Source organism: Neodiprion pinetum, chromosome 3, assembly GCF_021155775.2.
Source record: "Neodiprion pinetum isolate iyNeoPine1 chromosome 3, iyNeoPine1.2, whole genome shotgun sequence".
Taxonomy (NCBI): Eukaryota; Metazoa; Arthropoda; class Insecta; order Hymenoptera; family Diprionidae; genus Neodiprion; species Neodiprion pinetum.
The window spans coordinates 369,492-392,773 of NC_060234.1; the positions used below are offsets into that span (position 1 = coordinate 369,492).

The 23,282-nt window shown below is 39.5% G+C and overlaps 4 protein-coding genes across 12 annotated transcripts; 2 read left to right on the top strand and 2 right to left on the bottom strand.

Annotated features, from left to right (window-relative positions):
- The first annotated feature begins 311 nt into the window (after positions 1-311).
- On the top strand, positions 312-2,042 carry Ggamma1 (guanine nucleotide-binding protein subunit gamma-1). The gene has a single exon (XM_046618975.1). The coding sequence runs from the start codon at positions 795-797 to the stop codon at positions 1,005-1,007; it is 213 nt and encodes a 70-aa protein (XP_046474931.1). The 5' UTR covers positions 312-794; the 3' UTR covers positions 1,008-2,042.
- On the bottom strand, positions 1,425-7,058 carry Kap3 (kinesin associated protein 3). Of its 3 annotated transcripts, none has more exons than XM_046618951.2 (17): positions 6,517-7,058; positions 6,238-6,355; positions 5,734-5,896; positions 5,447-5,656; positions 5,102-5,238; positions 4,683-5,013; positions 4,439-4,617; positions 4,173-4,341; positions 3,984-4,084; positions 3,684-3,902; positions 3,439-3,604; positions 3,207-3,332; positions 3,013-3,117; positions 2,849-2,931; positions 2,579-2,765; positions 2,370-2,460; positions 1,425-2,261 (listed from the first exon to the last, which is right to left on the bottom strand). In XM_046618951.2, the coding sequence occupies exons 1-17, from the start codon at positions 6,540-6,542 to the stop codon at positions 2,120-2,122; spliced, it is 2,553 nt and encodes an 850-aa protein (XP_046474907.1). In that variant the 5' UTR covers positions 6,543-7,058; the 3' UTR covers positions 1,425-2,119. The 3 variants fall into 3 exon arrangements, with proteins under 3 accessions (XP_046474907.1, XP_046474906.1, XP_046474908.1); XM_046618950.2 differs by having other exon boundaries at positions 2,849-2,934; positions 6,517-7,054; XM_046618952.1 differs by having other exon boundaries at positions 2,849-2,934; positions 6,417-6,553.
- A 116-nt stretch (positions 7,059-7,174) lies between these two features.
- Positions 7,175-14,490, top strand: Hel25E (ATP-dependent RNA helicase 25E). Of its 4 annotated transcripts, none has more exons than XM_046618970.2 (11): positions 7,175-7,333; positions 8,356-8,581; positions 8,879-9,099; positions 9,214-9,397; positions 9,574-9,692; positions 11,368-11,499; positions 12,320-12,466; positions 12,655-12,792; positions 13,005-13,122; positions 13,436-13,505; positions 13,893-14,490. In XM_046618970.2, the coding sequence occupies exons 2-10, from the start codon at positions 8,380-8,382 to the stop codon at positions 13,447-13,449; spliced, it is 1,275 nt and encodes a 424-aa protein (XP_046474926.1). In that variant the 5' UTR covers positions 7,175-7,333; positions 8,356-8,379; the 3' UTR covers positions 13,450-13,505; positions 13,893-14,490. The 4 variants fall into 4 exon arrangements, with proteins under 4 accessions (XP_046474926.1, XP_046474923.1, XP_046474925.1 ...); XM_046618967.2 differs by having other exon boundaries at positions 13,436-13,501; XM_046618969.1 differs by lacking the exon at positions 7,175-7,333 and adding an exon at positions 7,373-7,538 and having other exon boundaries at positions 13,436-13,501.
- Positions 13,893-23,097, bottom strand: DNApol-zeta (DNA polymerase zeta catalytic subunit). 4 transcript variants are annotated; one of them, XM_046618933.2, is made up of 17 exons: positions 22,983-23,090; positions 22,481-22,844; positions 22,225-22,411; positions 22,013-22,106; positions 21,228-21,716; positions 20,814-21,057; positions 18,937-20,615; positions 18,691-18,841; positions 18,092-18,454; positions 17,772-17,960; positions 17,369-17,681; positions 16,801-17,119; positions 16,284-16,532; positions 16,079-16,192; positions 15,511-15,929; positions 15,069-15,303; positions 13,893-14,890 (listed from the first exon to the last, which is right to left on the bottom strand). In XM_046618933.2, exons 2-17 carry the CDS (start codon positions 22,641-22,643, stop codon positions 14,738-14,740), a joined length of 5,361 nt encoding a protein of 1,786 aa, XP_046474889.1. In that variant the 5' UTR covers positions 22,644-22,844; positions 22,983-23,090; the 3' UTR covers positions 13,893-14,737. The 4 variants fall into 4 exon arrangements, with proteins under 4 accessions (XP_046474889.1, XP_046474888.1, XP_046474890.1 ...); XM_046618932.2 differs by having other exon boundaries at positions 22,481-23,092; XM_046618934.2 differs by lacking the exons at positions 22,013-22,106; positions 22,481-22,844; positions 22,983-23,090 and having other exon boundaries at positions 22,225-22,353.
- Positions 23,098-23,282: the final 185 nt, after the last annotated feature.

The window sequence follows — 23,282 nt, forward strand, 5'->3', positions numbered from 1 at the left end:
GAAACCGGAAGCGTTGAGAAGCCATTGCATATCCTACTAAAGAAAGCCAGCTATAAACAATATTTCGTGATTGTGATTTCGTGCCAGTTTGGGAACTTCCCTTATCTGTTTCTGGCTTGCGAGGTAAAAAAAGCCAAAAAATGCATGTGTGAACGTCAGTAATATGCATAGAAATATGAGGATAACAGTGTGGCAATCCGATAACTTTTTTATCGGTGGAGGCCGTTTGACAAGCAATCCCATAAGATACATAAAATCCCGTTAGGGTAAACCATCTTTAATAGTCTTTAGTCAGTGCCACTGCACTTTTAAAAACCCCCATCGTGTCGCCGTCAAACTTCGTGCGTCAAACGAACATTTTGTACGAAGCCGCAGGAAGCCGCCATTACTCGCGATTGCTGATAATCTTGTACACACATATTCATTCCGGAGCTATTTTAAAGTGTTTAGTATTGTACGTTACGTACATATGTGTGTAGGCACATGCATACATAGATCCGTCATAGTCGGCAAGTTCTGTTGGATTCCGTACAAATTTCACTAAGCCAACGGCAGTAAGAATACTCGTTCAGTGGCGAGCGATTCGGCAATTTACCGAAGATCGAGTTCAACCCTTTCCGTCGACCGACGCCCGCAGTTCGCAACAACGTCCAAGAACCAAGTCGTAAAGTCTCACCCCTGGAATCGGTGCCGTGAAACCGTCTCCGTTGCGAAACCCTTAGGCCTCTAGGCCGTGTTTCATCGCCCGAGTGTACCGCCACGCCCTAACAATAGGCCTGTCCGATACGGCTGTTATGGACATGATGGTTACGAATCTACAACAGCAACGTCAGGTTACCGAGCAGCTTCGTCGCGAGGCTGCGATCAGGCGAATCACCGTCAGCAAGGCCGTCGAGGATATAATGAAATATATCACGGAACACGAGCAAGAGGACTGCCTGTTAGTCGGATTCTCCTCACAAAAGTCGAACCCCTTCCGCGAGAAGAGCTCCTGCAGCATTCTATAAGCTGAGTAACAACCAGTCTCGGGATCTCCTCTTAGCAGGGTAATCTCACTTTGGCAGACACACCTGTTGTTTCAATATGACTGAATGCCTCGTCGTGCTACAAACTGTGCACTTGGACACGGTTTGTCAACTAATCATTTTTAGATAAGAGAAAAACCAAACATGTATAATTTCCTTACCATCAACCATTTATCCTGTATTTTGTTTTTACTAACCCGGTAGAATTGCGCTTTAGTCAGCAAACACGTGTTCACTTGTCATCGATTGAAATTTCTCATAATTTTGAATCTCTGTCTTATCGCTTCCACATCTAGATAGTAATCGATGGCAATAGTCAATACAGCAAAATCATCGTATATGCTATTCTTGAAGCGGCCTCAGCTCTGCCATGGCGGAATGTTTTTTATTTAGACACTATCGGTGTGTCCAAAATAATTGTAACAAGTAATCTAAACTTATTTTATAACTGTAAGATACATGCTGTAAGATAAAAGAGTTTAATTTCACAATCAACAGAGTTCAAAGTTTCTGCTCTGTTTTTATTTGCACTGTAGAGTGATCCCAATGGAGTTGAATTAAAGTTAGCCAGCAAATCATCAAAACGTGGAGCTATGCTATGCTTGTACAGTGGGCTGCTGACTGATTCCAATTCTGTCACATTCATCTTCTGTATATTGCAAATCGCTCTACCGTGCGAACAGACACTGTCAAGTTTTGAGCGTTGATTGCCGTAACAACTAAACCTGATCAATTCCAGCTCCGGTTTCTGGCGAAAGCCAAACATCCATGGGCATTTTATTGTTGCTATGATGATTAATCACCTGGAACTTGATTGGACCTATGATCGTAAGATAGTTATTTTCCTCATTTCTCAAACAATATTGCTTTATTGAAAACAAGAGAAAAGCAAGTCTGCATATTTTATAACATTTGCAAATGTCAATGTTATTCTAAAGGGAATAAATAAATCAATATGTATATGCGTGTGTGTGTGTACAATATCTAAGTATGAATAAATAATTTAACGTATCGCTACTTCTACTTGTATATCTACCTATATACGTGATAATGTAATGAGATCAGCAATAGAAATTTATTCAAATTACCAGCCATTATATAAGTACGTGAGAGGCATTGAATTCATTACACTTCATTTTCGAGACACACAAGTCCTCAATCCCAGAGCCAATGGACAGTCGGGACCTGGAGCGGGCAGCTGTTAGTTCACCCATCTCATCTAAATCTCTAGTGTACCTAAATTGTATTTCAGTAATTATCAAATCACTGCGGTTAATTTTTTACAAATTAAATAATAGGTTACCCATGCGCTACTTGTTTAGCTGCCCATCTTTCTTAACTTACCGACTGACTGGTCGGCTTGGATTCTCCGAAGCATCCGATAAGCTTTTAGCCACAACATCGACATCGTCTGCATTAAACAAAGCAGCATTACCTGAAAGAAGGTGTATTAAACGTCGTTTCATGATCAATTGCCGGAAATATTTTGAAATAATTTGTTTCCACGCTTTACAGTATGATGAATATATTTAATGCTTGTAAATATTATTTACTGGTTGGAAAGAGCATTGTATGTTTGAGAAGATCTCCACTAGCAAATGGTGGGAGGCTATCATCTTCGTCTGGCATGAGGTGATTTGTAGGGTCCAATGTAATAGACTCTACCATCTCCAACCATTGTTGGTTGTGTGATCGGAATTTCTCAACTTTAATTCGAGCTGCCCAGTCTTCGTCGCAAAGCTGAAATAATCGAGTATATTATTTTGGTGTAATCCTAGTCCTAGCTTTAAACAAGAGGGAACAACTTTCGACAAACAACTTACCGCAATAACGTCCAAGCAGGCATCGCATACCTTTCGAATCATGGGATTTTTATCATGCATCAAGTCTATCAAATAACCAGGGGCTTCTGGAAATAAATGACGAACGAGTCAATCACGGATTGTGGCAATACTTGAAAGCATCAATAGAAAATAAATATACTTACCATTACCAGTCTCTCGAATCAAATAGTCTCTTGTAGAATCATGTTTAGCAATTTGATAAAATACGTAAATTATTTGTAGTACTATTTCATCATCCTCTTGTTTTGCTGTTTAGGAAGAGAATTTTTTGTAGTCATAAGCGTAGACGGAATGAATTATAAATTTATTAAATTATTGCCTTCTGGCTGAAACAAACCTCTGAGTAATTCCACCAGGGACAGTAAAATATCGGCCTTGCACAATAATCGGGCGCACATTTCGTCGTAAGCTGCCGTACCCAAAAATATTACTACTTCCAGTACCAAATCGTCTTGGGCTTTACCTACCAAGAAGTACACAAGCATGTCAACTTTGGCGTTCGACAATCACATAAAAACGCTCTCCAAATCTTAATTCTTTAGACTCTGTACAGAACAGAAATTGTTTACCAGGCACAAGGTTGTTTCTTATCCAAGGTATTAGATTGCATCGTCGTAGTATTTGTGAATAGTCAAGATCCGGAAGTGTCAAGTTGCCAAGGACTCCAACAATTTCCAGCACGAAATCTTGCGATTCTGATTGAGTCAGAGCCGTTGCAAAGTCGCCAACAAATTCCTGTAACATACAAAGTCTGTCATATAAAAGGAAGGCAGTGGATGGCTAAATACTCATACATTTCCTACGGAATACCCACAATGAAACTCTCCTTGGTGCAATCGTGCTGTGATATGTTTCGTATCATTTTCATCACTAGCGGATCTTGAGTTCTAAATGCACGACGAATCAACCCCTGCAAAATGTTGTTCTCGACCATTAGCTGAGCATTCCGTTTATTGGCGGCCAAATTTATACATAATGCAGTCAACTCCGGCTTTATTTGATTATCATTAGACACCAAAATCATGTCGGTAACCTATGCATATCAAGATTCAATGTTTTAGATCTGTACCTTGGCCCGATTAGTAGTGACTTGAAGTAACTGCCTACTACGTACCATAGGAATGCAATCTGTATATGTAAACATAGACTTGACTTTGTCATCCATGCTGAGATGATAGAGCAAGCCGAGTATTGTAGTTTTGTTTTTGATCTCACCTGTGGAAGGAAATTAAAGCAGACTTGTTATAAGACGCATCGCATAGAACGTAGGATACACTTTCGTATGATGCTTCAATCAACTTACTTTGAATCAGCAGCGTGACTAGCTTTGGTAACAGTCCTACCCGTATCATCTTTGACCGCAATTTTGTGTCAAATGAAAGATTAAATGATAACTTCAAAGTGCTTTGAATTAGATCAGAATTACTGTTGTGTAGTAGCCTCGGTAATTTTTCAATTACATTCAGATCCGCCTAAAATTATTACAGAAGTTCAATGCAACTTTGGCAATTGAGAACACAGAGGATATTTGAATGATTAAAATTGTGAGCCACAGGTGCTAAGATATACCATTAAGTCCTTGTTCTCGCGGAATATAGACAATTTCTTGAGAAAAGTCACAACCAATATCAGCAAATCCGTATTGCTTCTGTCTAATGTCTTGATGAGCATCCCAATGACGTTCTTCTTACGCATTTTGCGTTCCACTTCTGTGTTCTCCGCAATGTTCAATAATAGGTAGAAGGCAACTAAACATAAAGTACATGCATATTTAAATAGCTTCTTTCTTTAAGAACAAAGCATTGTCACCTACCTCGCAATAACTGTTCCTGTTTTCTTGTCAAACTTTTAAACTTTTTACGACTTTTTTCAATGTCCTCTTTCATTTTATTAACATCAACGTCCGTAGCGGAACTTGTCAATTCGACGGATCTTCTTTTAACTTCAAAGTCAAGGGGACCATCTGCATTCCAGATCTCATCGCCGACTATTGCTTTTTTATCCAAGTTATTACCAATTTCAGTAGGAAAAAGCGAGAGGCCTGTTGTACTTTCAAAATGACGACGCCGTTTCTCCATGTCTTCTTTCCACTGGTCATAACGCCCAAGCTCGAAGTCAATTATGTCCATACATAGAGAGCCGATCTGATGAAATAGATCCAAAATTTTATAAATCTGAAACGTACGGGACAAGCTGCTCGTTATACAAGAGAGAAGAACGTTTTGAATTTACCCTATATTCTAGTACTATGCTGTGAAACTGACTGTAAGTTGAGAAACAAAAGAATATGTAGACTATGTTAGTGGATAGTTCGATACTGCGTCTCCAGTCTTCTCTCAAAACTCTCGCTAGTGCACTCAGTAGGGATTCTGAGAACAAGAGAAAATAGGAATTTGTAAATACCACTAGGAAAATCTGTAGAAGCTTGATACATTTTTCAACCAAATCACTTCCCACAAGTCTTGTTGATTGTACTCTCTTGATTTGTATCGTTGTTTTGCAATGTATTAAAAAAGTACAAAGTAAAAGGGGGAATACCCGATATATTTGATATCTTTTTCATTTCATGTTACTGACCATTCTTTGTCAATTCCAACAAGTTGTCCGGAACTCTGGCGAGCTGTAGAATTAGAGACGAACCCCTAATTTTCCCTGGTATCTCTTCGTACATAAGTTCAATATAACTGTCAATGTTGCTAATAATGGCTCTCTCGATGTCAACATTGCGCTCTGTGTTTGTTGCATGAGAAGATGCTGGCCGTGAAAGTTGTATACCCACATCCTCAACTAGAACAATTTAAAAGAAACTCATCAATAAAATTATACGAATATGAATAAAAAATTTCTCCACTGAACTATCCTACCTTCGTCATTGGTCCGACGAGTTTGTAGATAATAGATGAGTTGTTCAACTTCTCGTAACTTGGACCCATGAATCAAACTGCATTTTTCCATAACTTCTTTGGCGAGGAGAGCTACGTTTGTATCAGCGTTCAAACTTTTCAAGCGTATTATCTTTTGACATTCCTAAAATATTGGTCGATATATGTGAATATATAATCTGACCTGTAACTAACAAGGTGATTACCCTTGTACTTTCATCATTGACGACCATGTTCACACCGTCAGGACGCTTTGTATTTGATCAAACTCATACATAATAAGTAATAGATATATAACTATTGCCATGTATCGATCAAATTGATGAGTAGGTACACACATCAATACCGTGCACTCATCGAATAAGAAATCAATGAAAGAACACAAATCTAGTTCCATGGGAGTCGGTACATGCAATAGATGTCCAGTGTGGGCATAGTCGACAACGGTTATGTTGAGGATAGACTGGGAAGGTGGAGTATCGATACCTTGCGATCTCCTAGCATAGGGTCACCAAGTTCTCCTAAAATCAATGCTTCCACGTCGTAATTGACTACCAAAGCCTTTTCAGTTGGATGAACATCCAAGTTGCCGGATCTCACTTTCCTGAAACAGAAAAATTCAGCCTGAGCAAGGAAGAAATGAACAATAATTCCTGTTCTCTCACCTATTCTATCCGGACATGTTCCAGAGACAGCTGTCATTGTCATATAATTTTGCATCGGAGGATAATCTATAGAAGGCTGATCAGCCAGTAAAAACTCTACCTTTTTAAAAACTTTGCTTCGTCCATCTTTGACCAAGACCACAGACAATTTTATTTATGAACGTTGTATCTTTAGATTCCTAGTGCTGATGAGTGGATGACTTAATTCCGCAAGCACCAGCCATCGCAATTTTCGACAATTCTACAATTAGTGTATTCCTGTCTGTCAATAAAAGTCTGCGGGGATCTGCGTGACCGATGGGCAATGCAGTATAGGACAACACTGTAGGAAATTAGAAAAAATTATACGGCAATTGGAACATAACAGCAGTCAACAGCAAACCAAAAGCTTCGGCACCGATGACAACGATGGAGAACGATGTTCGGAGTCGTCGCGATGAATTTATAACAAATGGATTATAAACATCAGTGATCAACATAGGTATAAATGTATACCAAGTGTACAGGAGAGTGGGGGTAATAATAAATAGGTATAGCGGATAGCCGGGATAGCCAACAGGAAACCACTGACTAAGAATTTTTAAAGACAGCGAGCCTCGTGAATCCAATCTATGCCGCGCAGCAAAGAGGATTCGGCAGATTGGAAGCCGTGGAAGGTTTGCGTAGCCGTCGCCGTGAGCGTCATCTAGTGAGTCGGGGGACACAAGTCGCGTATCGTAATCCTCTTTGCCCCGCAGTATAGCGGTTCCGGCGTTGCTCAGTTATCTTCCGGTACGTTTGTATACTTTACGGACAGCGGTTCGCCCTTGTCGCGTCATCCGTTTTCCCACTCTCTGGGCCGAGCTCACCGTTCCTGGACGTTTCCGGATCTTCGTAGTTGATGCTCGTACCCTACATAGTTTGCATTTTCAATTGAGGTAAGTTGTCGCACCCGGTTCTCATCACTGTAATCTTATTTAAAACACGCGATCCTTTGATCCAAGCAAAAAATAATTGTTTAATTTTTAGCTGATATTGTTGTTTCTTTGAAATTACACTATATTTGTACGCTAACATTCGCGGCGGTTGTTTAACGTTAATCCTTGATACTACGTACCAGTTTTGTGTCTTGTGCGTGTTATGGTAATATTATCTCCGTTAAATTGATTTAGCTGTTAATTTTGAAGGCTTAACGATCATATTTGTATCTGAACATATCTCCGGCCATTCAATATTCAATCAAATATATTCTGATATGCCCACCTTGCTGAAGATGAGCGAAACGACGGTAATGGCGGTATGTCGAACAATGTCGAATCACTGAAATGGTGCCGGCAGGTGCTGGTCACCCCAAGCTGGTTTCCGTTCACAAGGTTCCTTTTCGGCGATATTCCTATAATGTTCCAGTTTCAAACTAGCGATTAGTTTCACGGATATTTGTGCATCAATTATTGATATGTTGGCCCTAGTTACTGTGATGAATTTTTCTACGTGGCTCGCGGTCGTAATTCTAAATTTTTTCGTCTACTACGTTATGGAAGGATAGCGGTGCGGACGCGTACACAAGATGGCGAATGCAAATTCATGTACTGTGTACGTGGCTAGAACGGGGAAAGATAATGAAATGTTATAATTCCTAACTATTCAATAAAACTTTTTTTATACGAAGAAACTTACAGAATTGTGTTCTGTAATGGAAAAGTAAATTAAACGTTATTTAAATCAGAAGATTATTTCCAATTATTCAGACGTGATATGCGAGATCCGAGAATTAAAGCTTGAACATTGCTCTGGTTAATGGTTCTGCTTCTACCAAAGAGACTCTTGTTTTACCCATCGAACTCGATTTTCACTTACTTTACGTGACTTGAATGGTACATACATCGTCTAAAGATATTATAGGATGCATTTGGTTTCTAATCACAAAATGGACTATATATATAAAAAAAACTTTATACAGGAAGCGTCAATATAATACAAAAAAATGGCAGACAATGAAGACTTGTTAGACTACGAGGATGATGAGCAAACCGAACAAGTGGTAGATGGTAGCGGAGACATATCTGCAAAAAAAGAAGTCAAAGGTACATATGTATCGATTCATAGCAGCGGGTTTCGTGATTTCCTCCTCAAACCAGAGATACTTCGTGCCATTGTCGACTGTGGTTTTGAGCATCCATCCGAAGGTATTATAATTTTATAGATATATGTCGGTCAGAAGATTTTACATTTTTAGAATGTTTGTACAAGTAACTTACATAAGAATTCTCCTTCCCAGATTCAATCCGTTACTTAACAATCTAAGGGGGTAGCGGTTGGGAGATACTTTGTAGTCTGAATGATGATATTATAGATAGGGACATCTGATTAGTAATGAACGATCTATCTGTATTCTGACTCGATTTAGCACTCTTAATCATTCTATAGCTCCATACAAGACCATGGCCTAACAAGCAAATTGTTGCAAAATTATTGTGTTGCAGTGCAACATGAATGCATCCCACAAGCAGTTCTGGGCATGGACATCCTTTGCCAAGCCAAGTCTGGTATGGGAAAGACTGCTGTTTTTGTGCTCGCAACTTTACAACAGTTGGAACTAACGGAGAATGTGGTTTACGTTTTGGTCATGTGCCACACCCGTGAATTGGCTTTTCAAATCAGCAAGGAGTACGAGAGATTCAGTAAATACATGCCAGCTGTCAAGGTGATTCTAAAGCACAATCTAAACAGGATGGGTTTTACAAATTTTTTTTTTTTTTTTCCCCCACCCTTTTCTAACATAAGTGTGTAATAACATCAAAAAATTCTTAACTTGCAGGTGGGTGTTTTCTTTGGAGGATTACCGATACAAAAAGATGAAGAGGTACTAAAAAATACTTGTCCTCATATCGTGGTGGGAACACCTGGTCGTATTCTCGCACTTGTGCGCAACAAGAAACTCAATCTGAAACACCTGAAACACTTCGTTTTAGACGAGTGCGATAAGATGCTGGAATTACTCGGTGAGAATTGACTCTTTATGCTATGCTTATTCCTTTTCTGATCTTTGAAACCTATTTGCGTAATACGTCAAAAATTGCCTTATAAGCATTCCACTTTCTGACAATAATTGCTAGCCATATCTACTCTTTAACACTAGAAGACAATTTTAGCATACCAATGGTCGATTTTACCACAGATATGCGGCGTGACGTTCAAGAGATATTCAGGAGCACTCCGCACGGCAAACAAGTGATGATGTTCAGCGCAACCCTGTCCAAGGATATACGTCCAGTCTGCAAGAAGTTCATGCAAGATGTAATTAGAAAAACTTCCTCCTCTCTTCGATCTTCGATCGCTTCTTCGTTGGCTCTGCGTTTACCCAGGACTGAGCTCAGACCGTGCCATGAATATTCTATTGCGCACATCCGCGAGTTAGGCTAGCTAGGCAGACCAAATTATTGTTGATCTCGTCCAAACGAACGTCTGAGGAGAATTTCCACTCAGATTCGACCGTTAATTGACGACGCGCTCGCGAACAGTCGTAGCAACAGAGTTTCGTTGAAAACATTTCCTCGATCATCAGTGAATAGGAGAAGCCTCCGTTGAATCTAAACAATCGTCGCGTTGAACCGTTAATTGACGTGACGATGCATAAACGTCCTACAAATCAATCTTGATCAACAGACCTCCAAAGTCCATGTATCCTTCATAAGAACGATCCTTCAAACCTTGGAAACAATGAATCTTGCTCCCATAGTCATCTATTTGTGAATCCCATCTCGTCACGTTCAATCGCATTCAGGTTATGGTTTTATAAACGTCAATACCACGTTAGGTAACACGGGAAAGATGATAACTCTGTCATAATTGTAACGCGCTACAACCAACAGAAGTGTGCTGATGTCAACACATGGATCGTTTCTTGCTACATAAGAAAAATATTGATCTCGCACGGGTTCGTGGGGTGGGGGGCCAAGAAGACCTCAAGACATCGCTTCCAAGATAGAAGAAAGCAAGAAAGAAGACTCAAGAGGACACTTGGGGAAACAACCGCGCCTAGATAGGGATAAAGTCTAATGTCGGAGGCTTCACCCAATAGCTCGATAACTTTAGACTCTTAGTATCTGTCCGGCATTACTGATTGGTACTACAAAACAGCAACTCGTCAGAGCAAATCTCGCGTTAGATTTCCAAAAACATAACATGGTGCTGCGTTGTTTCTGTCGTCGCGGTTAGAAAACGTTCGAGTTTATTTTCATGGCTCAAAGTTGATGAATAAGATTCTGAGCCAGCGAGCATGTCAACCACAAAACCCTACAGTATGGGCCAATGCCATTGGCGAATGCCAATATGCCGTTCACGTGCTTGAGAAGTGAAAGTTTACGGGAAGGAGACTACAGCAATGGGAGTGGCTGAGCGTTCCTGGGTGCGCACTCTATTTGTGTCGGCGCTAATGCCGAGAGATGGAATCGCCTGACCGTATGTAACTAGTGTGATAAACCCAACTGCCAGATTATCCCAGAGCCTGTATGTAAATAATTGTACTTCAGATACCTGACCATTGGGGCGATGAAGTGGTTTCAGTTCTCTTATATTGGGACACAAACTCATATCAGATCATATATTCTACTTTGTTTTCAAACAGTGGTTATAATTGCGCGACATTAAATAACTTCGGTATGGTCCACGTTCACTTTAATCTTCATTCTTCAAGAATCACATATTTGACTTATATTGGTATTTTGAAAAGACCAATTCATTTTCTCTATGTTGCGATACCGGAACGCTAAAAAGATGCTGTCCAGTGAGATTAACGAGGTCTGATACGTATCTATAATTACCTTGATACCATAGCCTGATAGAGAGAAACAGACTTCAAGCTGAATCGATAGATTCGTGGATCACGGATTGTGAAGTATTTGGGCATCCATATGCGCTGGAATTAGATCAGGCTAGTGTAGGTTGTCTTATAAATACCTTGTTTGCGCAGCCGATGGAGGTGTATGTGGACGACGAGGCCAAACTCACTTTACACGGTCTACAACAGCATTATGTCAAGCTGAAGGAGAATGAGAAGAATAAGAAATTGTTTGAACTGTTGGATGTTCTAGAGTTTAATCAGGTACGATTGTTTTCTTTTCATGACATACGCATTCATTTACCTGTATAAATTACACCTGCATCGCTTGAGTAACTTCTTTAGACACGTTTGATACACGTACGGCGGATTTACTATTGGGTCCAAATGATGTGTGAATTATCTTAGCCAAGTATGATGACTCCATCATTCCATCACCCACTACTGATGGACCCTGTATATCCCGTAGAGATTCGGTGAAGCAACCCCATTGACCTACTTGACATGGTGTCCAGTGGTCCTGGAAATATACTATTTTTGAAGTGTGCCAGTGAATGATATATTTATTTGTGTTCACTGAGTAATTGTTTTTATAATGTCAATTCCCGCCTTGAATCGCATTTTTCGTTTTCCCCTACTAACAGGTTGTAACAGAAATAACGTATATCTCATACGTCACGCTGATTATATGTACAGTGCCCCCTGCCCTCTACATTCGTGTGTTTTTTTTTTTTTTTTTTTTTTTTTTTTTTTTTTTTTTTTTTTTTTTTTTTTTTTACTGGGAGTCCTCGAATGTATTACGGATATTTTACTGGACACCATGATTAAGGGGACTGGTGTCTTGTGCTGAGTGCTGCAGGTTGTCCCCTACATTAGCGTAAAAAGCCCGTTTCACTGAATGTAAATATGTTCATTTAATACAGATATATAGTGTGATATGATGCATCACTCATACAAAGTCAAGTAAACGTAGTTGTTTATTTTTCACTTCTGAATTGCAAAAATTTGCTGTGGCGAAATACTCTAACCTTTTTAAGTTCACCTTCTACACTTTAACTCAATTTAAAAATTTCATTTATGATAGGTTGTGATATTCGTGAAATCCGTGCAAAGATGCATGGCCCTGGCTCAATTGCTGACAGAGCAAAACTTTCCAGCAATTGGTATTCATCGAGGAATGACCCAGGAGGAACGGCTTTCAAGATATCAACAATTCAAAGATTTTCAAAAGGTAAAATTTTTTTTAAACAGTTTTTGCGTCCTTCTAATGAAATATTTCATATTAAATATTGAACTGGATAAAATAACTATCTATTTATCTACCATCCATTGTGAATTCGCAAGAACTATATCGATAAATAGCGATAATACCGACAATATTTATCGTACTTGATATTGACTATATTTATCCGTACTCAGCGTATCTTGGTTGCTACAAATTTATTTGGTCGTGGGATGGATATTGAAAGAGTCAACATAGTTTTCAACTACGATATGCCTGAAGACTCCGACACTTACCTTCACAGGGTAGCTCGTGCAGGACGATTTGGTACAAAAGTAAGTCGAATAATATCGCATCATGTCGATTTGAACCTTTTAATTTTTCCGCTTAATGATGAAACATGTGTTCTAACTGATTCACGCCATGATATACTCTTGAACTCTCTCCTGATTATGCGGAATTTTTTTAACGTGATCGATTCAGAATCTCCTTCCATTTTACAATTATGATTGTGGTGACAGTTTTTTTCTTGCTTGTTGCGATACAGGGTCTTGCTATTACATTAGTCAGCGATGAAGGAGATGCAAAAATTTTGAACGACGTTCAAGAAAGATTCGACGTCAACATCACTGAACTTCCGGATGAAATTGATCTCGCCTCATACAGTAAGTTTGCAATTTCTTTCTTTCATTATACAGGACTGGTTCCTGTCATGAGTGAATCAACGTGTTTAATAATAACAATAAAAAAAACCGCTGAAAATCTGTAACATTGAATCTCTCTCCACTTGGGTACGTATTTTAAGTCCATGTTGAAACTTCCTGCAATTTTAGACATTTCAGAAATTGTCTGTACAAATTTTGTTGGATACATGTCGTACACGCTTACTTCTGTTTGATCAAAAGACAGCACGTTTGCTTTGTTAATTATCCATTATCCTGTGTGAGCCTTGGTTAATTTCATTTTTGTTTTGAACAGTTGAAGGACGATAAAGGAGCGGTTCTTGTCATCAGCTTCACTTTGGCTGATGGTTAATCTTTTGGTGTAAGTATGTTAAATCGAATGATGTTAATGATATCAAACTTTTTACAATCACAATATCAATGTCCAATGTTCAATGATTTGCACATGGCAGATATTGATAATATTTGTTCATATCGCTATTATCCTATTCAAGTACAATTTTGACAACAGAACCTCCGCGTGATGAGTAAACTCTCTTAGCCACAAATGATGACGTTGTCAGTTTCATCACCCACCACTGATGGAGGAAATCACATTTATTCAATCTGTTGACGCAATTTTTTTGTAACAGCTTAAGAATTCATGAGCAGTACGGCTGTAGATTGCTCTTTTCAGTTTTGTATGTATAAAGTTTTCAGGACGATTGGTAAATGGTTGATGGCATAAATTAATAGTAGAATGTATGTTTCAGTTGTGCGACGGACCACTCCAGTGAATACCTACCTATCCACAATACCTCGAACCTGCTGTTCAGCATGTGTTGACGTATTAACTGGCCGCGGTATGCGCATTTTCAAAAAACGACAAATCCAATGACTATTGCCGCTGCCATTGTACTGACAACGACATCATCTTGCACTGCACAGTGATATTCGCAAGTTGTTGAATTGAGATTCTTTTTGGTGATATAAAATATTTTCTGTATTTAAATGAAGTCGCGATCACCGAACAATTGACGATTTTTATTTACGATGCACATGGGTACTTCGCGGATAACCAGAGACAAAAAGTATGATATTTTCAGTGTTGTGTTGCGTACTTCGTCGAACTATAATTCACTTGTTTGATAACTACAATAAATATGAAACTGTCGCTGAACGATGTTTACTACTGTATTTTATTCCAAGCTTGTGTGTCGACTGTATTGTACAGTGCTCATACACACACGAACAGCACTATAAATACGTGTAATATAGGCCTGCATTCGCATTAGTGATGCAAAGGCGATCTCGAACAATCTTGTATCTAGAAATAAGCAAAGTAAATAAAACAACTTTTTAGTACAAAAATTTTATGGCGTTATATCTTTAATATCTCCTTCATTTTAGTAATTGCATATTAACATTAAATATCTGCATTTAACAACTCAATGTCAGATTTTTTTCGTAGGTATTTTATTGGTAAAAAATATATATCGATACCGATATGCCAAATGTTTTCTGGCTAAGAAAACTTTCTACAGAAACACAAGAATGCGACGCTTTCTAAATATGCTGTAGTCGAATTTAATCCTGATAATCAATGGAGCTCAACTAATTAAAGCTGTAGACTGTTTCCTTTCTCAACGATTTCCCGCACATTAGAAATTTGATATTGATCCTTGATTGATAGGACCCGACGATACAAAGTTGGACAATCTAATGACGCGCACTCAATGTAGTTAGCTCTCCCGACACACGACTGGCAAATCTACAATAAAAAGTTGCACAAATTGTATGTACATACAAACGTATAGATATTACAAATATATGTGAATGAAACAACGAAATAACAGCTAATGGTGGTAAGTCTTAATTTCACCGCCGTCGAAAAACAATTAATCAAATTTTACGCATATTAATTCTAATCCAGAGAATAACACACTTACCGCTGTGATGATGCAGCGGGATCTTTCCAGCTGGCGTATCTTATCATGGAGGATAACGATTGTCTGATTTGGTATTCCAGAACACTCTGTGCAAATTCCTGTGGTAGAAGGACGTCCACACGCCGCGCAAGCCATTGTTCCAAAATACTGTGAAATTGTCGACTTCTGCGCTTCTCCTTTCAACGTGCCACCAGGATTGCTATATATCGTTCGACGGTGTGGCATCTCCTCAAACCTAAAACCGAAGAATAATGAGACAGTGATACATTATTGTTGCATCTTGCAAAATGAGCTTTTCTCAAGGCCAGGGAGAAATTTTGCCAGATACATGCATATTTCATATTATGATAATGTGGCAATGCTTTGATATAATGTGATATAATGTATGTATGTACAACAATTCTATTTAATTACAAAAGATAGAATAACAAAACATTGTTACCATGCGTTGACGTCAACGCCAAGAAGATTGAAGCATCGATTTAGTGGTGGTATGATCACTCGCGTTATGTAGTAGAGAGCATTGGGTCGCAATCCTGTGTCCGTGATCAACTCCCATGGGGAGCGTACACATTGAAATAAGGGCTGATTCGGTGCACCGGCAACAATAATGTAGGGTACACGCTCGCTGGTGCGTGGAATCGCACGAGGATCTTTTATCGTGAGTCTTCGGGTCAGCTCTAAGGCTGGCACGCAAGCGCTTGACTTGTATCCCTGCAAGCCACGAAATTCTTTGGCAAACGTTAGGTCTTGAATGGATACTCTGCCACAAAGGATCTTGCCTAATTGTCGTATCACATAGCTTTTTACTTGTGATACATCTCGTGTGTCAAATAGAATTCTCAGACTTTTCTCCAATATCTGTGTCAAAGTATACAAGAATCTGTTAAAAGTGATGATATGCAGTAATCTTGGAAAAATGATAGCAACATATTTACAATCAACAGGTCCACGTAAGCCTACAATTTTGATGTAAAATATATGCCGAAGACTGCGCAGAGTGAAATTACCTTGGAAACTGCTGGACAACCATCTCTGCGAACAGTTTCTATGCCTTTCGCTAAGTAAATCGGTTTCTCTTGGTCCGGACTTTCGTACATATATCCACAATATCGCTTTTTTGTCTGAGGTGTGAAAGATAATATTTTTTCAGGTACATATTATATAAACATCGCTGTAAACGGAACACACGGGCATCGTTGAGATCTGACAAACCTGCAATATCGACGGCTGCATGATTTTTTCCAGTTTCAGTTTCATTGGTTTCGGATTTTCCAAGGTAACAGCACTTGCAATTTGAGCTCCCACCTCAAATGCTTCTCTTCGTGATCTGCCCGGCAATAGCACGAACAAAGAATCGGTATCACCATATACGACACGGGCATTCCATCGCTTTGTAGATTCTACCAATTTTATCGCACGCTCTAGGGTTTCCCTCGCCTTGCTGACGATGCTGTCACCGATCTGCAAATTTCAGAACATTTAAAGCATAATACATGCACAGATGGTCAAGATCTCTTGAAGCTAGCATAATCATTGAGAATTTGCCCCCATCATGAATGGAATAAAGTCCACTAGAAAGAATACCTTTGTAAACAATTGAAATGTGTTTATCAATTTGCGAATTTTCATTATTGTCAGAATAGAAGGCTCTGCTATATAAATGCCAAGTAAAAGAAGCTGTGTGTGCATTTTCACTTCTTGGATCAAATATCACTTCAAATCATGTTACCTCGATACAAGGCATCCGTCCGCTAAAGTTAGCATGTGTATATCCAAACGTTACATTAGCAAGCAATTTCAATCCACGTTGTCTAGAATTAAGAGCTCTTTGGAGTGTGTGAGCGGTTTGTGAGTGATCCTTCATGGCTTTTTTCACCATTAATCTAGTGTCCAGGTATTCGGTCAGCATTCGAGGAAGTATTCCCGTTCGAATTTCTGGCTTGACGAAAGCAACGCCACTGGGTGAAAAGTTTATATTCTTACCCAATTTCTGAATTGTGCGCTTAGTTACTTTCAATGTTGTTGCACCAAATTCAAAGGGTTCAGACCTATTGGAAGAAAAAACTATATCAATATAACAAGGACCCATGTCTATATCTTTACAAACAGACAAGCTCTGTTGTAAAACGGAAAACAGACAGATGTGCACGATTTTACACTTTAATCGTTAAGTCTTTCATGCTATTGGAGTTTATTGTAAATCAATCGACCCTGTTAATGAAGACGTTCCTTGACATGGGAAAAATTTCAATCCATGACGATATCTGCAATTCAATATTCATGGGTTACACACTCACTGGCCAATGTTTTCAATACGTCCGAGGCATGTTGAAAAGCAGTAGTTGTGAGCAATGATGATGCTAGGGTAAAGACTTTGAAAGTCCAGTACGATCAATGGGTCGCTGTAAAATACAGATTCTGGTTCCATTATAAGTGGCAGGGATTCGGGTGCACGCATGGTAGCTCGTTGTTGCGGAGATGGAGATACCGGTACATAGTTGGACGGCTTTGCCAATCTTAGCATGACGGACTCGACTTGAAACTGCGAACCACGCGAAAAGACTTCGAAAAACTGTATCCCATAAAGGCGTGCGAATTCGGTGGTTTTGCCTAACATACAAGAATCGTTGCCCTTAATGTATCGATTATATCATTATTGCACATTAATATTCTTGAAAGTAGGACACGCAAAGTAATCACCAATGATATCGAGTTGCTCGATAATTTTCAATATGCCCACCACCTTAGTGATGTAATGGTCAACAACCAGAGATCGTGCTTTGATTGTCCGATGCTCCCACCACTGCGTCAATGTTGCAAACGATGGACGGCTCAGTCTCTGATGCATCACGTGATACATTATGTTCTCAAACGTATAACTCTGCAAAGCTGGCAATGTGTTACTTTAAAATTTGAATTCGCCTTAGGGGATACTCATTCTTACTTCTAACGATTTTGTATTACAAGTTGTCGGTGATCAAGTTTTATTGATGAATGAACGTATGTATGTTTCCCCTTACCTATTTCATGTCTCATGATTCTCCAAACATCTAGTACAATACGGCCTGGCATTTTTATTTCCGTCAAGATGCTCAACTCGGTCGTTTGTGGCTCCCATGCACGTTGGATGCCAGGAATTCTGGAGACCTTCGGTGCTAAATTGATGCCAATATTCGCCGCCCTCTGGAATAAGTATCCCCACGACAAAGATTCCAGTTCCCATCCAACTAGAATATCTGGGTCAGTTTTCTTGACAACAGTCAAAAGATTCTCGAAAAGACCTTCTTCGCTGAGTGCATAAGAAACTGAATGCATTACCCCAGACTTTTTAAGGTACTCTGATGATTTTGAAGGGTCGTATGATGGATCGCTCACCAGAACACCTATAGTGCAAATTGCATTCCATGATGCAATAATACACACAATGAAAAAATGCCAGATCGACACTGTTCTTTGCAAATACCACAAATTAATAGTTTTGTCAAGTGCACTCTCTTATTTAATTGAAGTCAAATATATGGCTGCATTGTTCAGTTTGGTAAGATTGAAATTTAGTCTTTCAATACCACGTAATTTTTCCAGATTTGTACCGCCTTGTAAATTGAAATTGATACATCACCTTTATCAGTAGACGTAAAATCTGATGCAGCAGGTGCGTCATTGTGAATGGCATAGAATATTGCTCGAATTGGATCATGTTGGGGATCAGGTAAAAGATCTCCGCGAGTAGCTACATGGACCTCCAAGCAAAGTACCGTCAAGAATTGATGCTGAAAATAGTTAAAAGGTGAAATTGACAAATTTAGCACTAATTAACAGCCCAGTAAGGTGTGATTGAAGAAAAAATGACAATGTTGATACTCACGGCAGTGAGTGGTTTGATATCTTGTAAATTTTCACATGGTATTTTAAAATGGTCTGTCTGTGAGGAACTTTCAATTTGACCACAAGAGATACCAAGTAGTCTGGATAACTCGACATCATGAGTCGGCAAAGAAGCATCCATCCCAGTCACATCTTTTCCTTTTTTATTCGGCTGGTAATTATTCTGGTTCGCGGCATTCGTCATTCTTTCTTGAGACGTGGAGTGTTTGTCGTGTTTTGATGATGCAGAGTGATTACAATGTTCAACAGCAAGTTTGGTTCCACTGTCACTGAAATCTTTAGTTACCGATGTTTTTTTCAAGTATTCTTTTCCTCTTGACCATATTTTTACTCTTTGCGGCAGTGGAGCCGTGGCCAGTGGTACGATCACAGTTTTATTTTGACTAGCAAGGTTTTGCCTGACTTTGGATTTTTCAATATTGGCTCCGGAAGGATAAACCTCTTCGACTTTCATTGCTCGCCAGAATCTGATGCTGGTGACACCTTCTAAATTTGGTCCAAATTGTGGCAGGTCAACAACTCTTTTGCTTGGTACTTTAAGTATTTTGTGAGCGACTTCCTTACGATTGGTCACATCCATATAATTGCTAAAGAATGGATCTTTATTCCTGCATACAGGTATACCATAAGTCTCCATTGTTTTAACAATATTGTCGAACTTTGGAGGATTGAATTTAGGCACGATAATAACTTCCTTGCCAGTTCTTATCGTGTCTTCAACAATACTTTCACATCTTGAAATCAATCTGGCATTTCGTTTCCGCTGTGTGTCCAAGTATTGTGTAAACGTTACATTGCAAATATCTTCCTGGTCTGTACCACAGCTTGAATGACAATGTTCTCTCTGGTTTTCACTCACATTCATCATTACTTCAGGAATCTGCAGTTGCTGCACTTCTTGCATTTGATTGCTACACTTGTTTCCATCAATAGTTGCCATAAGATTTACCTGTCGAACTTTTGTCAGGTTGCGAGAAGAGGTAAAAATTATACTAAGCGGAGAGTAACTCCGGGATGGACGACCTCCTGGGCTGTTTAGCATTGGTGACCCCTTTGGCAATTGATTCCTTGGGGATGATAGAAGACTCAGTTTTCTACTTTTTGCAGGTGATCTCGAGGTTTCACAAATCTCATTTTTTCGTTTGCTAGGAGTAACGTTCACAAGTTTTTCTTGATTGCTACGACCTTTAGATTTATAGTCGCAAATACGTTTCTCTTGTCTTTGCAGCGTAACGTCCTGTTCAAAGTCCGAATCCTCCGAACTGAAATCTGCAGGTCCGTCACACTGAGGAATTGTATTGTCACAAGTTGAACCAGTATCCGAATTATTGTCAGTATCAACATCAAATACTGACAAATCACGAAGATAATCGAACGTGGACGACTTGTCAGACATGTCCTTATCTGTTTTTGAATTTGGTGATTTTTGCAAACACTCATCACCTTGTGACCAACTCAATGAATCTAACTGCAACAACGTTAGATTCAAGTCGTTATTATCATCTTCTTTGTCTTCGTCTGAGCAATCATTGTTCCCATGATTTTCATTGATTGTATGTTGTGAACCCAGCAGACTGTCGTCATCCACCTTTAAGCCACAGATATTTTCATCCGCCAACTCATTCAATATATCCAACAAGGGGACATCTGTGGGATCCACTAAAAAATATATTTAGATAGATTAGCATATATAAATGTAATACTCTGGCTAATGTTCTAAGTGCAAAATACTGACATTTCAATCTCAGATCAAAAACCATCTGTATACTGTTCTGAAAAGCTGGCCCAATTCTCATATATGAGAATTGTGAGTCTGGGTCTGTTTAAATTTTGAAAAAATATCGAAGCTTTACTCACGTACACTACAGTCAGCGGATGGGGTAAAAGTCTCTGTTAATGACGCTAGTGACCCTGAGCCCAATGGTAGGTCATCGAAAACTAGTTCGCTTCGACGCTTAGACAACTCTTCGTCGATACTTCTACTACGCGGCCCCACATGGTGCTCAAGATAAGAAGCACTCAGTAAATTACTATCCGCATCTGTTTCGAGAGGATATGAACTCTGATTTCTTCCACTTTCTGTTATTGAGCTATTGTCCATCTGCAATTACAGACGCAAGGTGTACAACATTTGAATTTGAATAAGTCGGACAAAAGAATTTGATAAGTGGGACAGAATGTACATTAGACGCAAATTTGCCATTCACTTAAGTTAGCTAATGTTGAAAACGAAAACGGAGATTGACTAGATGTAAATACTTGGAAAATAACCTGTGAGAGTGTCAATAATCTTTGAGCTAGTCTTTGTTGTTGGTATATGTCATTTTCAGTGGCTTTGAAAACTGGTCTGGTCGGGCTCTGTGGTTGGACAAGCTGAGAATCACCGCCGCTAAGACCCAGTTGCACCCGTCTTGCTTTTTCTTCCTCCCATATAGCCATCAATCCCGGATTAAGTGCCAGCTCCCCCTCAATTTCTACTCGATTCAGAATATCTGAAGCCAAGGTATCTACTTCGAACTTGCATGTACTTTGTGGTGTGATTTCATGCGGCAGGTAATCTAGCTCGTTGGTGAACGGAGAAGTGGCCTCAAAGCAATTTTCAGAGTATGTTCCAGATGCTGCTCTAATTGGCAACCGATATCTGACGTGACGCAGCTCTATCATGCTCATGCCGTGTAAATTGTAATCTATCATAAACTGTTGCACATATGGGATGTGTGCTTCGTGTGGCTGGAGGCGATCACTAAATACAGCACCATTCTAAAATTTACAGTATTATTAAACGGAGCTGTTAATCTTATATATACGTGTAAAGCTACCCTTTTTTTACCCAGATAAGTAGGGTCACATATTGAATACTGGCCACCTGATTTTTGAACAATGGAGCGCTGATATGGCCATTATTCAATAAATTACCATGTATAATATCTCATTTTTAACGATTTTCTTCTTTCAAAAGTGTAACAATAGGCGACTGTAATTGACTAGAAAAATGGATTCAAAATTGATAGGAAAGTATACGAAATTTCAACACATTAATTTTTGCAATTAAGTACCTGTAATAGATTAGCTGCTCTTTTGACCATTGTGGGATTATAGAAATAGACCTTGAAGTACTGGTGTTCCTTTTCGTGATAACCGTAGAGTGGCCTGCATTAATTTAATACAGCCAATACATTAGAATGACCAATTTGCAATACATAATCTGATATTTCGCTTTTTGTATTATTACTATTATTGGTGCGCCGACAAAGCTGACAAGACTTACATGCCGGATATAAGTTGAACTTTGAATACATGTTGATTCCGAGAAGATGCAGATCCCAGGGAAACATTTATAGCAGCGTCCAAAGATGCTGCCAAACGATAGCCAAGCCTGTCGCTGTCAACACCTCCTGTGTGCGGCACATAAAAATATGGAAACACTCCGTGCACATGCAAACATGTCTTCACTCCTAAACAGAAAGTAGAGTAAGAATTGGAACAATTTGGATTCCTGGGTTTTTACGACGAAATTTACGCACCATTCAGGGTCGATCCAAATACTCTGACAATAGGTACATGTTTGATCTCGGCACCGCGATATTCCGAATAAACGGGATCCAAGGAGGGTATCGGAATAGCCTGATAATATTCCGCGGAAACCAATCGCACTGCGAAATTTGCTCTTGTTTGATCCAACGTCATCTTGACATTTCGCTGTGAAATGTCTTACGGATAACCAGGGGCTTGTGTTTGCCGAATGTTTTCCTCTTAGAGCTTGGACGTGGCTCAGAAGACCGGTATGGTATGGCCCACCGTCCAGTCGAGTCCTTTTAATTAACCAGAGTAGTCATCGCGAAGTCAGGCTGCGACGGCTGTAATTGACGCGACGACTTGTCAGCTAACCTGTCACGGGCATGAGAGATTAGTGGAAGTGCCATCTCTCTTGCACCGGTGCAGTCTTTCGAAAAGCTTGAACACCGGATATCAGTGTCTCTTTCGCACGTGTTTTTTACAAATCGGTGACATTAGACTTTTGTTTACATTGTCCCGCGCAGTGGCTAGTAGTAAGAGACAGCACTTCACCTCCGAGCTATCTCTCTCTCCAGTACTCCCACCCCGCCGGAGATCAGAGCTTGTGTCCACGGTCTTACATACAGGTCTTACAACGAACGTGGTGGGGGGTTGTCAGTTCACGTCCGAAACAAAAGTACAACTTATGGCCACAAGAGCGGCGCTACGAGTTATTCATAAGTTTATAATTATTATTTGGCGGAACCCTAACCAATCTTTTTGATATTCATAGAATAACTGACAGCGCCGCGTAGTGGTCAGTAGTGGCAA

What these genes read in the sequence shown, in the direction of transcription:
- Ggamma1 (XM_046618975.1), top strand. Translation starts at nt 795, where the DNA reads ATGGACATGATGGTTACGAATCTACAACAGCAACGTCAGGTTACCGAG.
- Kap3 (XM_046618950.2), bottom strand. Translation starts at nt 6,542, where the DNA reads ATGGACGAAGCAAAGTTTTTAAAAAG. An exon ending in ATACAGATTGCATTCCTATG is followed by an intron (nt 3,903 to 3,983) that starts GTACGTAGTAGG and finishes TGATATGCATAG; the next exon opens with GTTACCGACATGATTTTGGT. An exon ending in CCTGCTTGGACGTTATTGCG is followed by an intron (nt 2,766 to 2,848) that starts GTAAGTTGTTTG and finishes CGATTATTTCAG; the next exon opens with CTTTGCGACGAAGACTGGGC.
- Hel25E (XM_046618970.2), top strand. Translation starts at nt 8,380, where the DNA reads ATGGCAGACAATGAAGACTTGTTAGACTACGAGGATGATGAGCAAACC. An exon ending in TAAGATGCTGGAATTACTCG is followed by an intron (nt 9,398 to 9,573) that starts GTGAGAATTGAC and finishes ATTTTACCACAG; the next exon opens with ATATGCGGCGTGACGTTCAA. An exon ending in CAGGACGATTTGGTACAAAA is followed by an intron (nt 12,793 to 13,004) that starts GTAAGTCGAATA and finishes GTTGCGATACAG; the next exon opens with GGTCTTGCTATTACATTAGT.
- DNApol-zeta (XM_046618932.2), bottom strand. Translation starts at nt 22,643, where the DNA reads ATGACGTTGGATCAAACAAGAGCAAATTTCGCAGTGCGATTGGTTTCC. An exon ending in GGCGTTGACGTCAACGCATG is followed by an intron (nt 15,304 to 15,510) that starts GTAACAATGTTT and finishes CTTCGGTTTTAG; the next exon opens with GTTTGAGGAGATGCCACACC. An exon ending in CCCGCTGCATCATCACAGCG is followed by an intron (nt 14,891 to 15,068) that starts GTAAGTGTGTTA and finishes TTTTTATTGTAG; the next exon opens with ATTTGCCAGTCGTGTGTCGG.